Genomic DNA, 14,373 nt, shown 5'->3' with positions numbered 1-14,373 from the left:
AAGGTATTTGGATCATGGGGGTGGATTCTTCATCAATGGCTTGGTGCCCTCCCTATGGTAATGAGCGCATGTGAGATCCCATTGTTAAAGAGACAGGAACCTCCCCCAACTTTCTCTGGCTCCCTCTCTTTCCTGCTCCCGCTTCACCCTCCGCCATGAGCTAAAGCCTCCTGAGGCCTCAATCTCAGGTATTCCTTTACGGTAATGCAAAGTGGACCAACACAAAAGAGTCAAACATAACAAGATTTTAGGCCAGAACAAACAGAACAAAGAATTTACCAATATAAGTGAACCAACTTGCTTTAGAATTTAAAAAGTATTATATACATAAAGTAGTTCATTTTTTACCAGAGGACAGGTATTCAATAGATTAAAATCTCATTCCATTCTATCATGACATAAGGTCTTTCATGATTTTTTACCAGATTTTAATTCTGCAACACTCACTAGTCAGATATCACTTTGCAACACTGGAAGTTTTCAATCAGAAAAGGTTTTATTATAAGAAACAATGACATCAGGTAAAAATGCAAAAAATTGTGCAATTATGGCAAAATGTTTAAAAATATCTACACATTTGCCCCCACAGGACTACAGTACTTACTACATACCTGAGCACTGAACATTGAATTCCATTTTAAACTGCTTTACATAGGGAATCTGATTCCTTGATGATCACATCCATTTGTTCTCATGACCAATAAAATCAGCTTGATGCTTAAGCATCAACTTTGTAGAACAGAAAACAAAGATGGAAAATAAAGAATACAATTTCTACTTTCCTATAACATAGTTACACCCAGTCCAGTTTTCAATGTGTGAAAAATACATAGGAAAGTGCTACATACATTCTTCAAATGCAAAAACAAAGTCAAAGTGGAACTGGCATTATGTTAGACCTACGTTTTAATTCTCTAGTACCCATTGTGCCTTTTACTTAAGGTCTTACCACACTATGAAAATGCACCTTAAATATCTAAATATAAACCCACACATGTCACTAATCTTACTTTTCTAGGACCTCTTCTGAATCCATTTTAACAGTGGCAAAATATCCCAGCTATATAATTTAAACAAATAGTTCTTCATACAAAATTCAATATATATTCGACTCCCATAACAAATCCTAAGCCTTGCTTTTGACACACTTAACTTAGATCGTACCCTCCATACAAATTGTCATAGCCAAAAGATCAACTGTTGTGCAGGCTAAAAGAATAAATCTACTGTTGAATTAGCCACAGTATGTCATTCTCTTATATAACATACAGCCCATGTAAATTGCTAACTCAATGTTCTATGTCATGTTTTCAAGTAATACATTTTTCTAAATACACAAGATTGTCAAAAAGCGGCAGGAAATCTTATTCAACAAAGCTTTCAAAAATAAATTACATGAACATCTCTTGCAAAAAAATTGTTTCTTCTCTCTCCTCAGCAATGCAAAACTGTAAAGAATGATTTCTAAAATACACAGTAATAACTCCAAAACATCATGATGATAAAAACAAAAACAAAACAGAAGATAAAACTGGGGAGGTAAAAATGTTGACAAAGTTTATACAGACATTACAGACATACTATCAACACCAATAAGAAGAAACCACATATCTAGCTAAGACTAGATTTTAAAATGTTAATTCTAGAAATGCTGTCCTTTTTAACTTCTGCTTCAGAAAACATTCCCTACTTGTAGAGGTCTATGTAAAGCAGTTTGGAAAGTTTCTGAAAAACGAGGTATGTGATGCAAAGAGGCAATGTTTTCAATTTGTTTCACAGTATCACATTACAATTTGTGCAAGATTTTTAAAATACGAACCATGCCAGTTTGCTTTCAAGTGAATACAAATATTGTGATTGAGGGCAAAATCTGTCCTATGCTTATACCCTTTATGAATTACTCTAGGCTTAGTAAAACATGTTACTGATCCAAATGCCTGCCTTAGGTATACAAATAAGTTGGTTTATCCTTCATGTTAATATTCCTAACTGATTGTTAGAAATTTCATCAGTTAAATGCAAAAAAATGCTTTAGTACCTAGAAAGCTATGGTTCTGTTCACTCACTCTTTTCCTTTTCAATCACCTTCAGCTAGAAGGAGGATTCCAATGTAAAAGTATTCATCACTGTTAAGTGCAAAAATGGAAAAAAAAAATGAGGTTTTAATTGTAATATGAAACTTAAAGACATTAAATTAGACCACTGCAGGAATTTTGTTTCTGGAAAGCAGAATTTTAAAAGTAGGTATAAAACTTCACATTATGCTCTGTGCAGAAGAGAAATAAGTTACCTTTCCTTGTACCAATAATGAATGCACAGGTAGATGGAAGAGAAGGTTGGGCTACAAATGGCCCATGTTAGTGCAAACTGGGTATAATGTTCCTACTATTCTAAGATTGAGTCCAGTTAGATGAATAACTGGCCATACCCTCCTATCACATAAGTAGAGAATCTTGTGAAATCACAAGAGTTCAACAGGTAAAGTACTATGGCCATGAAATCCACACCAATTTGAAAGATAGGCATAGGCTCAGACCATTTAAATCCATCTAGTTATACACATGAATTAAGTTAGACTAGCACCAGCCACCTGTGAATATAAGCACTTTTCCAGATTTTCACAAAGGAGACAGTGTTAGCACTTGAAAAAGTCATCGACAGAAAACTGCCACTTTAAAACTTTAGCTTAACTTAAAATTACATGGGAAATGGAAACAATCAGACTAAAAGCTCTTTCTGAGACTAATTTTTTCTTCGATCTACTCTAATAATAGAACACATTTAAATCTCAGTACACTTGAAAACAGTACACAAAAATAGATACATATAAATATTAAGAATGAGGATCTAAGTTAGTGCTTCTCTGTGTTAGAGAGGTCACAGCTAAAGTCCTAGTGATATTGCCTCAGATTGTTACCCGTATTTAAAATTAAAAGTCACATCAAACGAGTTTAGATGTCTTTACCCAATAATACCCTAAATGCTCTTATAAGAGTGCATAGTTGTCCTGATTCATCTGGTACCTCAGTTACTATTTATCACAAAATTATAAAATGAAATGATTAATTTTATGCCAGGAAAAAAAAATGCTGATAATTGCACTTTGTTATCTTTTCCTTACTGAAATGAAATGTCACAAGGATGAAGGAAAATCCCTCCCTACCCTGCAATCTTTAAGCATACCCATTTTCCATGTATAAAACTCTCTCAGCTTTCTGAAATACTGTCAGCACTCTTTTGTATCAAAGACAAGTTTCCTAAGAATGAGATGCCAGTGATGCACTAAGGCCTGCTACTCATTTAGAGTACTTTCTGAAGACACTGAGGATACAGTTTAGCAACAGCACATTCAAAATGCCGGCCAAGGTCCCAGAGCCGATCTGGGGTCTCATACACTTTCATCCACTGGTCAGCAATGTCATCATATTGGTAAAGGGAATTTTTTCTGCTGGTTCTGAAGACGTGTTCTTCAACAGTCACTTGAGTAGCTCGAACAAATAAATGGAGTTTGTTCTGGAAAAGTACCAGTTTAAGGTATGGATTTATGGACTGATCACATGGAAAGTCTTTCTTACGAGTCCATTTATTTAGCTCAATATCATAGGCTTCTACAGTAAACATACGTTGATGATTTCCACAGGTTCCAGCTATGTAGTAGATAGAGTCCTTGTATACAGCTGCTAAGCCCTGGATTCTAGGCACAGTCATGGGGGTTAAGAAACCCCAGTAGTCTTTTTGAGGCTCATAGAAGAGGAAAAATTCTCCTAAAAAAAAGAAAAAAGAAAACAAGAATATGTAAATTTTTATGTTTGGTTTTTGGTTATATGTTGTAACTACAACCTCTAAAGATTAAAGGGCATAATTTGCTATATATTTCACTTTCTAAAACATTTCTTTTATAATCTCCAGAGATACATTCATATGGGTTACAAAACACCTTAAAACTTTGTCATTCCCTGACACAATATAACAGATAATATTATAATCAACCTGAACTGGGAGGTTTGTATTGGGAAGGTACAAGGAGTTACTTGGGCTTGATGGCAGAATTGTTAAGAGCTTGATTCTGGCCAGGCACAGTGGCTCACGCCTGTAATCCCAGCACTTTGGGAGGCTGAGACGGGTGGATTACTTGAGGTCAGGAGTTTGAGACCAGCCTGGCCAACATGGTGAAACCCCATCTCCATTAAAAATACAAAAATTAGCCAGGTGTGGTGGCAGGCACCTGTAATTCCAGCTACTCAGGAGGCTAAGGCAGGAGAATCACTTGAACCCAGGAGGTGAAGGATGCAGTGAGCCAAGATCACGCCACTGCACTCCAGCCTGGGTAACAATGTGAGACTCCATCTCAAAAAAAAAAAAAAAACACAAACTTGATTCTATTTGCTCTATCCAATTTGTGTGTTTATAGAAAATTCATTTTACTCTAGCTCTAAAAAAGCATTATTAGTAACGTTCAGCCAGTAAGACCAAAATGCATACATGTAACATCATCATAAATATGCCATGATAAATGTGTATGCTATTTAATTAGAAGACAGCAGATGGAATGGTGCAGATTTATGCTTATGGGTCACCGATGTGCTTACCTGAATGTTGCTATAATGCAAAGAGAAATATTCAGCAGGAGAAAACATGACTTTAATAAGATAGAAAACACATACATGGTTTGTGATGTTGACTTTGAGTCAGTTTCTATTTTGATTTGATAATAAAATGGTATGCTGAGTCAGAATGCCAATATGAAAATGTCTGAAAGAATTAAAGTAGTGAAGATTTACAATAGTTTTGCTAATTATAGCATTTGTTTAAAATCTTTGTAATAAAAATCTGAACACTTTATGAACAGATTAAATGATAGTTCAATAGCCACAGATAGTACAACATAAGCTTCTGACTATGCATGTCAGGTTTATTTATGTAAGGAGGCTTTGTTTAGATTAGAAATACCAGATTCTAAATTGAGCTTCCCCTTGAAAACTGTTTTGAACTAGGGTTACTCTTATCTACAAATTCAACTACCTACTTCGTAACAGTGATGCTTTGCCTTCAACTAACTTAAAATAGCTTGTAAAGCTCCCAGATTTGCTCGCACATCTTCTGCCCTTATTGTTTGACTTGTAACAGGATTCTCCATAAATAAGGTAGGAAATTTAAACTTTGTAATGTGTGCTACTTCTCTATAAATTTCTTATAGATAAGAAAGTAAAGACGACACACCAAAGAAGTTGAATGTTAAAATCTAAAGTACTCTTTAATAAAAGTTAAAGCTAATAATATGCAATTAAGAAACTCTTAGGGCTTCAGAGTCCTCTTATATAAAATATAACCTCAAATTAAATGATGTTAATAATTCCAGCCCTGAAATTCTATTAATTCATTGCTAGTTTGCTTTAGTATTTGCATTAATATACAAACTTCACATTCCAAATAGGAATCTAATTCTACCTCTACCAACTAACAGTTAGGCAGTAAGACCAAAATACACACATACACAGACAGCTTCATCATCCTGGATGACATAACCTATCCAAGTATACTGGACGGATCATACATCCATTCTTATATTCCATTTTTCCGCAAGACAGCAAACCCAAATCATGGCCTGTGCTTCTATTTAACTAAAATAAGGAACCAGAGAGTACAACTCCTTCTGAGGAATTAACTTGACACTGAACTTAAACAAATGAGCTCAGATATTACTAGGAAATTTTTAGTTAAATAAAGGATTAGAGCAAGGAACACAATTTTTAAAAGAAAACAATGGTGGGAGGCCAAGGTGGGTGGATCACTGCAGGTCAGGAGTTCAATACCAGCCTGGTCAACATAGTGAAACGCCGACTCTACCAAAAATACAAAAATTAGCCAGGCATGATGGCAGATGCCTGAGACTGAGGTGGAAGAATCATGTGAACCCAGGAGGCAGAGGTTGAAGTCAGCCAAGATCATGCCACTGCACTCCAGCCTGGGTGACAGAGTGAGACCCTGCCTCAAAAAAAAAAGAGAAAGAAAGAAATGAAAGAAAAGAAGGGAAGGGGAAGGGGGAGGGGAAAGAAGAAAGAAAGAAAACAATGGGATAAGGGCAGTCATGCATCAATTAATGACAGGGACATATTCTGAGAAATGCATCATTAAGTGATAGTTGTCCTTGTGGGAAGAACATCATAGAGCATACTCACACAAACCTAGATGGGAGCTTACTACACACCTAGGCTACAAAACTGTACAGCATGTGACTGTACTGAGTACTCTAGGCAACTGTAACACAATGGGAAGCATTTTTGTATCTAAACATACCTAAACATGGAAGAAGTACAGTAAAAATATGCTATCATAATCTTATAGGATCACCATTGTGTATGTGATCCATCATTGACCAAAACATTACATGGCACATGACTGTATATCTTCATAGAAGCTGCTCCTTTTCCTTAAGTAGTAGTGTGAGAAAAACATCAATTAAGAGACACATACGAGGAATAAGGATGTTGCTATTATCTACACTGCATTAAACATTCAAGCAACTAAAATGTGTAAGAAACCAAATAAAAGGAAAATAGTTATCACAAATCAGAGCCTTGAATCAAATGTCTTATTTACTCTGACTCAGTCACTCTACCTCTACTGTATTTTTGCCAAAGTAGTAGTCCTTAACAGTTAAAAAAACAAACAGAAAACAAAACAAAACAAACACTACATATATCAGATAGTCCCACTTAAAATGGCAAACCAAAAAAAAAGGGACATCTCAAAGTTTTCTGGTGAAAAAAATTGAAAACGTATTATGAAAGGCAACATAAACAGCAGTGAAGGTGAAACTTGAAGACTATACTTCCAAACTCTTTGTAATTAAATTTCATAATTTTTGCAATAATAAGACTTATATAAAACTCTTTGGTAACTAAATAGTATAACTTAATTAATGCTTTGTTCTTTTCTCTTTTAAACGAATCCAGTAAATTCCATAGAATACCAGTTGCTACAACATCTCAATTTTACTCAAGAGCAAAAACAGCCATGTAACAACCTTGCTATTTATTTCAAGTCCTACAAACTACTCTGAAATAGTTATCCCAAAATGCCGAACTATTATTTATTAAAGAATGTTTTCAAAAATAGTTATTCTACATGATATCAAGACACAAAATCATTAAAAAGTATAGGATTATTTTAGTAATTTAACAATACCTGCCTTTTTTTAATTCAAGAGTTTATTTTCTTTATAGCTCTTTACAGAACAGACTGTTCCAATAGTTTGATAAGGAAGCTGGAGGTATTCCTCAATTAACGGGAACACAACTGTTTCAGCATAATTAAGTAAACCACCACTTGATGTGTTACCCTTCCATGAAAAACTAAATCACTTAGGCACCTACCCTGTAAAACATAGATCTTCTCTTTGTACTCCACAGCATTATGAAATTCCATTGCAACTGGCATCGCGCAAACAGTCGTCCAACAATTCTCTCTACTGTCGTAGCACTCAACAGATTTTAGTGAGTTTCTCCCATCACCTTCATAAACACGACCTCCGATTGCATACATTTTACCACAGCAATAGACAAGTTTGCAGCCTATTCTGGCTCGAAGCAAGGATGGTTTGGATAGCCATCTATTGGTGGTATGATCATACATCCAGAAATCATTTTCTGCCTTATGGTCGATGGAGACCTCACTGCTGCTTGGCCTGTACCCTCCTGCAATGTAAATGTCATTATCTGGTGATACAAGAATCCCAACTTCTCTCAGGTCATTTGGTGGTTTGCATAGTTTAAACACCCTTCCTGTGACTATATCTAGACAAGGCACTGTTTGCTTCTTTCCTGAGTGTTTGTGGGCAGCATCAAAACATATGATCATTTCAGAAGCAGTCATTCCAAGCCTCTGTGTACAGCCATTGGTGTTGGATGGTCCCTTTTCTACACAGCTTTTGGCTATAGCCTGTGCAAACTGAGGTGGAATTTTCTCTATAAAGGTATCTTCCATCAGAGGAAAACGTATGCATTTAGCAAAAATTTCTGGAAGGTGCACTTCTCTTTCATTCTGTTCATGCTCAAACCACCTTATAATGCTTTCATAAACATGCTCTTCTCGGTCTACATTTAAATCGTCACTGTCTAGTATACTTATCAGTTGGTCTTTTGTCAACTGGAGAAACTCTTGTTCTTTGGTGACACACAGAAACTTTTTACGAATGTATTCTTTTGATCGATCTCCGAGTTCCTGATGACCATAATGATCAGCAAAGATAAAGACCCCAATAGAATTCTGTGGGTCCAAATGACTGATCATATACTTAGCACATTGGTCTTGGATGGAAGGAATCTGGAAGATGCTAGCTGCAGTGAACAAGGCTTGAACATTGGCCTCTGTGAGAATAACTCTGGAAGTGTAGGCATAGTTCAACACTAAATCCATCGATTCAGCTTCAACACCAACTATTCGAACTTCTTTTTGAGTACTTTCTGTAAGGCCGCTAGTGAACATGGATCTAAGAAGGAGAGAGTGGTTAATATTACACGTGTGCTATAAATCAAAATTATTGTGGCAAGATTTTAAAAGTACAAAGTTACCACAAAGATAACCTTTTGAAACAGAATATTTCCTAAAATAGTCCCTGATATTCTGAATAGGAGTAAAAATTGATAATGTATCAGAAGGATTTAGTCTGGCTAACCTCAAAACCCATATTCTCAGGGCTAGCTCGCTGTGTGCCAACTATGAAAAAAGGAGAGTACACCTAAGTAAATGCAAATCAAAAGGTGACACACATATTCCAGGTCACTTTATTTTCCTAGAAGCCCCTATCCAGAGTTCTGGTCAAGTTGCCTTAGGGACATCAGATCTTAAATTGGGCCATGCCAGTCAGAAAGCTTAAGAATACTGGCCCGGTGTGGTGGCTCACACCTGTAATTCCAGCACTTTAGGAGGCCAAAGTGGGTGGATCACATAAGGTCAGGAGTTCAAAATCTGCCTGGCCAAGACGGTGAAACCCCATCTCTACTAAAATAAAAAATTAGCTGGGCGTGGTGGCACATCCCTGTAATCCCAGCTACTCAGGAGGCTGAGGCAGGAGAATCGCTTGAACCCGGAAGGTGGAGGTTGCAGTGAGCTGAGTGCCAGCCTGGAAGACAGAGTGAGACTCCATCTCAAAAAAAAAAAAAAAGAATACCTATAAAGGTATCAACATGATACATTAGCATACAAAGAAACAACCTAATAAAAACTTTTCATGTCCTGGTGAAAATTACAAGGCAATTTGTATCCAAAATATATCTTTAAAATGTTCATCTTAGAAAAGCAAGAAGTTCTTTAAAAGTACATATTCTCCACCTACTCCTTTTTAAAACTGTCATCTTTTGAATGCTGCCTTAACCATTATAAGTAATATAATAATCACTTCACTTACCCTTAGAAATTTTGAGAACATTTGCTTAAAAGGAAATACTTCATTTTCTCAAAGATACCATATTTTACCTACCTAAATCTAGACATAAATAAAGATTATGGTAGAGTCAATACATAATGCCTCTTTTAAACAGAGTTTAATAGTTAACTGATTCTTTGAAGATAATGGTTTTTAAAACCCCAAACTTTTACCTTCGAGACCAAGTTGGTTTTTTCTATTATTAAAATATTGTTGCATTTATGGGATTTTCTTGACCGAAACATTAAGCAGCCTGGCTCTTTAAGTATTAGTCACTTGCAAACATCATTTGCCTTTCTTTTCGCTCCTTTAAAGTTTCATTCTAGATGATCCAGACTCATCCTATTTAATTTTTGTGATGTTATGAAAAATGAATTGCAAAGATTTCCAGTCACTTAAAAAATATCTCTCAAATTCATGGAATTAATTTTAAAATGCAGTATGAGAAACACTGGAGGTACAAGGACTCAACTTGCTGCCCAGGTTAATCATCTTCGAGTCCTGTTTTTACTTCTACAATGTACATTTTAATTTAGTATGACACTGGCTTTTTTGATGACTAAAAACTAGATGTTCCTACGTATGTGCTGGTTTTCAATTCAGGTGCTGAAAGACTCACCGATACAGCTACCAATTAAAAAGAAAAATAAAGCCCTGCATTAGGGAGAGATTAACTCCCAAAGGAAGACATTACCACATATCCCTTTATCATGGGAACTACTGCTGACTTGAATAGGCTCATCTTACACACAGGAGTGGTCTCACACTTCATGAGTTTTCCTCTGTTCTAGTAAGTTCTTCATGTAAACTCAACATAAATGAAGCCAGGGCACTTCCTCACACAAAATCCAGAGCAGCAAAAAATTTCTAATAATCATACAAATTTCAATTCTGATGAGTTACTGGTATCATGAAACAGCCATTCCAGATTTCCAGCCATTCTAATTCTTCCACTAGTGATGCAAGATGTAGAAACATTAAGTATGATTTTCTACATCCCACACAGGAAGCAGCGCTGGTACCAAGAAACTTCAGTACAAAAACCTCTAGCAAGAGATCAAATTCTAATCCTTGAGGTTTCTAGCCAAATATCTTTATTTCAATGCACATATCGTATCCCCAGAAAATTTCTCAAGTATTTTTTACTCCTTTTAAAAATTGACTTAACAAAATTAAAGAATTTAAGATTTTAAGGAATCAAGAAAATTAGGAATATATCATAGCATACTTCTTTTAAAGTAAAATTTTTTTCTAGGTCTTCAAAAATAAAAAATGAAACTGCAAGGTGAAAATGTCATACTTACGTAAAGTTACTAATAAGTATACTTATTAAGTATTATACTTAATAAGTATACTTAATATGTATACATATATCATATTTATTATGTATGCTTACTAAGTATTATACTTAATAAGTATACTTAGTAAGCATACATAAGTATGACATTTAAATGATATAATCCAGATTATTAAATTTCAGTAAGATATAGACATTTTTACTTTGCAGTTTCTGTTTTGTTTTGTTTTGTTTTTGTTTTTACTATTCAAATGCAATATACAATAAAAATGTTTTAAAGGAAACTGTACCCACTCTTGTTCCTTAAGAGTCATATGGCTACTAAGAAGCCTGGCTCTGGAATCAAATGTAGCCTCTGCCATTTACTTGTTGGATAGATGATTTAGGCAGGTTATTAAAACTCAATCTCACTGAGCCTCAGCTTCTTCATAAGTAAAATGGAACAACAACTATGCAGAGATAGGATTATAAAGATTATATAAGGCAATACATGTAAAGTAAGCTTAGCCTAGAGCTTGATAAGTAGTAACTGTGACATATATTTAAACATACAAATGACCTAACCATATCTAATAGATAATCTGGGTAAGTGAATCTCACTAGAAGTTTCCATTACCAGGCCAAACTTCATACCTTCTGCATATGTGAGTTTTTTTTTCTTTCCAGCTCACTGTCTTGCGATGATTAATACTTAGTAGTCCAATGACCTACCCTAGGCAAGTCTAAACGGTTACATCACAAGCATCAGACTGAAGTGACTATATTTAACCCAGTATTCTGAGAAAGAGGAACCAGAAACTACTGTTGGAACATTATATGGTTATGTGCCCTATAAAGGTAAGCACCTTCAAAAGGAAAAATCACATTCAGAGTGTGGTTGATAACTTTACTATTATTTATGCACCACTTGTGAATACTGAAAGGCTTAAAGTGAGCATTTGACACAAAAGAAGTTAAGCCCATGCAGAAAACTGCCTTTTCCACTCATCTTAAAGTAGGAAGTTATTTTTCAGCCCAAGTTTTTAAATTTTACTTTTAAAAGTTTTATAGTAGACAATATAAGTAAAAATAAAAACTTCGTTTAACATACTTCTAGAAATCTTGGATATTATTAATTTGGGGCCTTAGGCACAAAGAAACTATATTCATTCTTGCTTTGACCCCCATAGCATTTAAACAATCTATTGAGTGGTAATTTGTTTTTGAAGGAACATGCTACATGTTTTAAACTATTTTATAAAAGAGTCCCATACACTAAAGAAACATGCATTATGGATAACTTTCTGAAAGAAATTCTAGATCAGCACTGTCCACTAAAATTGTCAATGATGAAAATGCTGTATCTCTGTGCTGCCCAATATGGCAGCCACTAGCTGCAGGTGACCACCAAGCACTCAAAAAGTATTTAGTGTATCTGGGGAACTAAATGTTTTATTTTATTTAACTTATAATTTAAGTTTAAACAGCCACACATGGCTACTGGCTTCCATACTGACCAGCACAAGTCTAGATTTTCTGGTCATTTACCTCAAACACACACACACAGGCCCACTAACTTAAAAACCAATCACCCGAAATCTAGAAGAATCCCTCAAGTCAAAAGCAGGTCTTAGTAAGAGAGGACCTGTTTTCTAGTCTCAAGAAACAAAGTCACTGGTTTCATTTCATTATCGCATCTCAATATAAACATCAAGTGGACAATACTGAGGGGGAAAGGGAGCTTGGTGCAGATACCAACAGAAGTTCCTACCATCATCATACCTGAAGTAAGGGCTGATTGCAGCAAGAACGTTTCTATGACAGGAAAATGTTTTCCCGTGATCCACTTCCACTACAATGTCTGTCAACTGTCCTTCATCGTACATTGTTTTGAGTTGCTTAAGAATACTGCAAGCATGGAAGGGGTCCATGGCATCGCTGGCTGGGTCTGAAGATGGAATCCCATTCGGTGTTGGGGAAGACTTACTTAAATCTAGGAGGAGAAAAATCGTACAACTACAAGAAGTGCCGAGCCAGTTACGGCATCGCGGGATTTTTCTGTTTGTGTGTCTGCTTGCTAGGCTTTTTCCCCCTACAAGATATATACAAATGTCTGTGGATATACGCACGACCTCGTGGGACCGCGAGTTTAGGATCTGGGAGACAGAGGGCGGAGCGCGATCGGCGGAACAAGTTCAAAGGCCAGCCTGCTCCTGCGGAGCCCGGCGAGCCCGGCACCCGTGCTCGCGGAGGAAACGCGCTCGCAGCCCAGGAGAGGCGTCTGCGCGGACTCCGCCGAGAGCCGAGGGCAGAGCCTCACGAGGGAAGCTCGAACAACGGCGGCCGCCGGTGCCCCCTCAAGCCGCCTCCCGCTGCCTCCTGGGGCGCAGCGCCGGCGGGTACCCAGCCTCCCCATCCCGGTCCCGCCGGACCGCCCACCGCCCTCCGCACCATTCATCCTCCCTCTTCTCATTCCCCTCTACCGCTTCATCCTTCCCTCTAGCTCCGCACCGCTACGTCCTCATCCCACTGCCTGTGGCCCGCCCCGGCCCACCTTCCCCCTCACCTCCCTCCACGCCGCCCTGGCCACCACACGACCCACCTGCCGACGCGGCCATTTCTCGATGGGGCCCCGGCTCCAGCTATTTAAAAAGGAAATGTCATTTCGCTTCTCTAGCTCCCGGGTTCCGGCTCTTCTAAGCTTCCCCTGGCCAATGGGGTGTCCTGTGCATCTGGCTCCGCCCCTAGCCTCCGAATTCCTGGCGCTGATTGGTCACGAAGCGAGCACATGCGTGTCGGGAAATGTAGTTTGATTGCCCCGGCTCCCGCGTGGTCCGGGTCGGGCGGAGGCCCAAGCCGGGAATTCCTATTGGCTGATTCAGATGGAGGTGGAGAGCAGGGAGCTGGCCAGCCTGTGGCCGTCGAGCGCGCAGTGCTTGCCGGGAGAGGTAGTCTTCTGGCGGAGGAGAACTGTCATTCTGAGGGGCTGGGGTAGGGAAAGCTCTTCAAGTGCGAATTTCCCCATTTTAGGCCTCTCTCCTGGCCCCCGGCACATTTTTTTACCTTTTTCTTCTTCCGTAAACTTCCTGCCAGTGACTAGCTTCCGGTATGAAATCAAGCTCTGCGTGAGAGTTGTAAAACCAGAAAAATGTGGAAATGGACAGGAGGGCTGTTGTCCAAAAATGCAAAGGAAATCTGACGTTCCACCCTGAAGAAAAATATCACAAGGCCCAAAAGCAAGGCGTCTCTGATGAGTCACCTATGACACCCAATTGAAATAGCATCGCCTTGGCCGGGTGCTCTGGTTTCCACAGATTAACTTGGTCTGGTTACAGCGGCTGCTTAGGATCTTCAACTCCCACTGGTGCCTTGCTTTTCTAGCACACCCAGAGAACACCTGTTCCTCACGTGAACATTACAGGGGGATCCAAGATGCTTTACTTTTTGCTCTTGGGAAATGGAGGGGATACAATACTAAGTATTCCGGAATTTCCTTTGAAAAAATACCGGAATGCCCTGAGCCCGGAGCCAGGGATGATTACTGAAGCCCTGGTTCTTTAGTCACTATATGTGAGAACTGACATAAGACCTTTCAACCCCTGAGCGCTTAGATCCTTCATCTGTAACGTGAAGTAATAGTAATCCGTACTCCATGGATTTCATAGGCTGC

General features: G+C 37.9%; 1 protein-coding gene across 2 annotated transcripts; it reads right to left on the bottom strand.

The window, feature by feature from the left end:
• Window positions 1–474: 474 nt before the first annotated feature.
• Window positions 475–13,500, bottom strand: KBTBD8 (kelch repeat and BTB domain containing 8). 2 transcript variants are annotated; one of them, XM_003811592.5, is made up of 4 exons: window positions 13,306–13,500; window positions 12,486–12,696; window positions 7,377–8,491; window positions 475–3,764 (listed from the first exon to the last, which is right to left on the bottom strand). In XM_003811592.5, the coding sequence occupies exons 1-4, from the start codon at window positions 13,319–13,321 to the stop codon at window positions 3,301–3,303; spliced, it is 1,806 nt and encodes a 601-aa protein (XP_003811640.1). In that variant the 5' UTR covers window positions 13,322–13,500; the 3' UTR covers window positions 475–3,300. The 2 variants fall into 2 exon arrangements, with proteins under 2 accessions (XP_003811640.1, XP_008962218.1); XM_008963970.6 differs by lacking the exon at window positions 12,486–12,696 and having other exon boundaries at window positions 13,306–13,386.
• Window positions 13,501–14,373: the final 873 nt, after the last annotated feature.

The sequence above is a fragment of the Pan paniscus genome, chromosome 2 (genome assembly GCF_029289425.2).
Source record: "Pan paniscus chromosome 2, NHGRI_mPanPan1-v2.0_pri, whole genome shotgun sequence".
NCBI lineage: Eukaryota > Metazoa > Chordata > Mammalia > Primates > Hominidae > Pan > Pan paniscus.
Note: the sequence above shows the minus strand (reverse complement) of the source record. Positions and strands in the feature narration are given on the sequence as shown.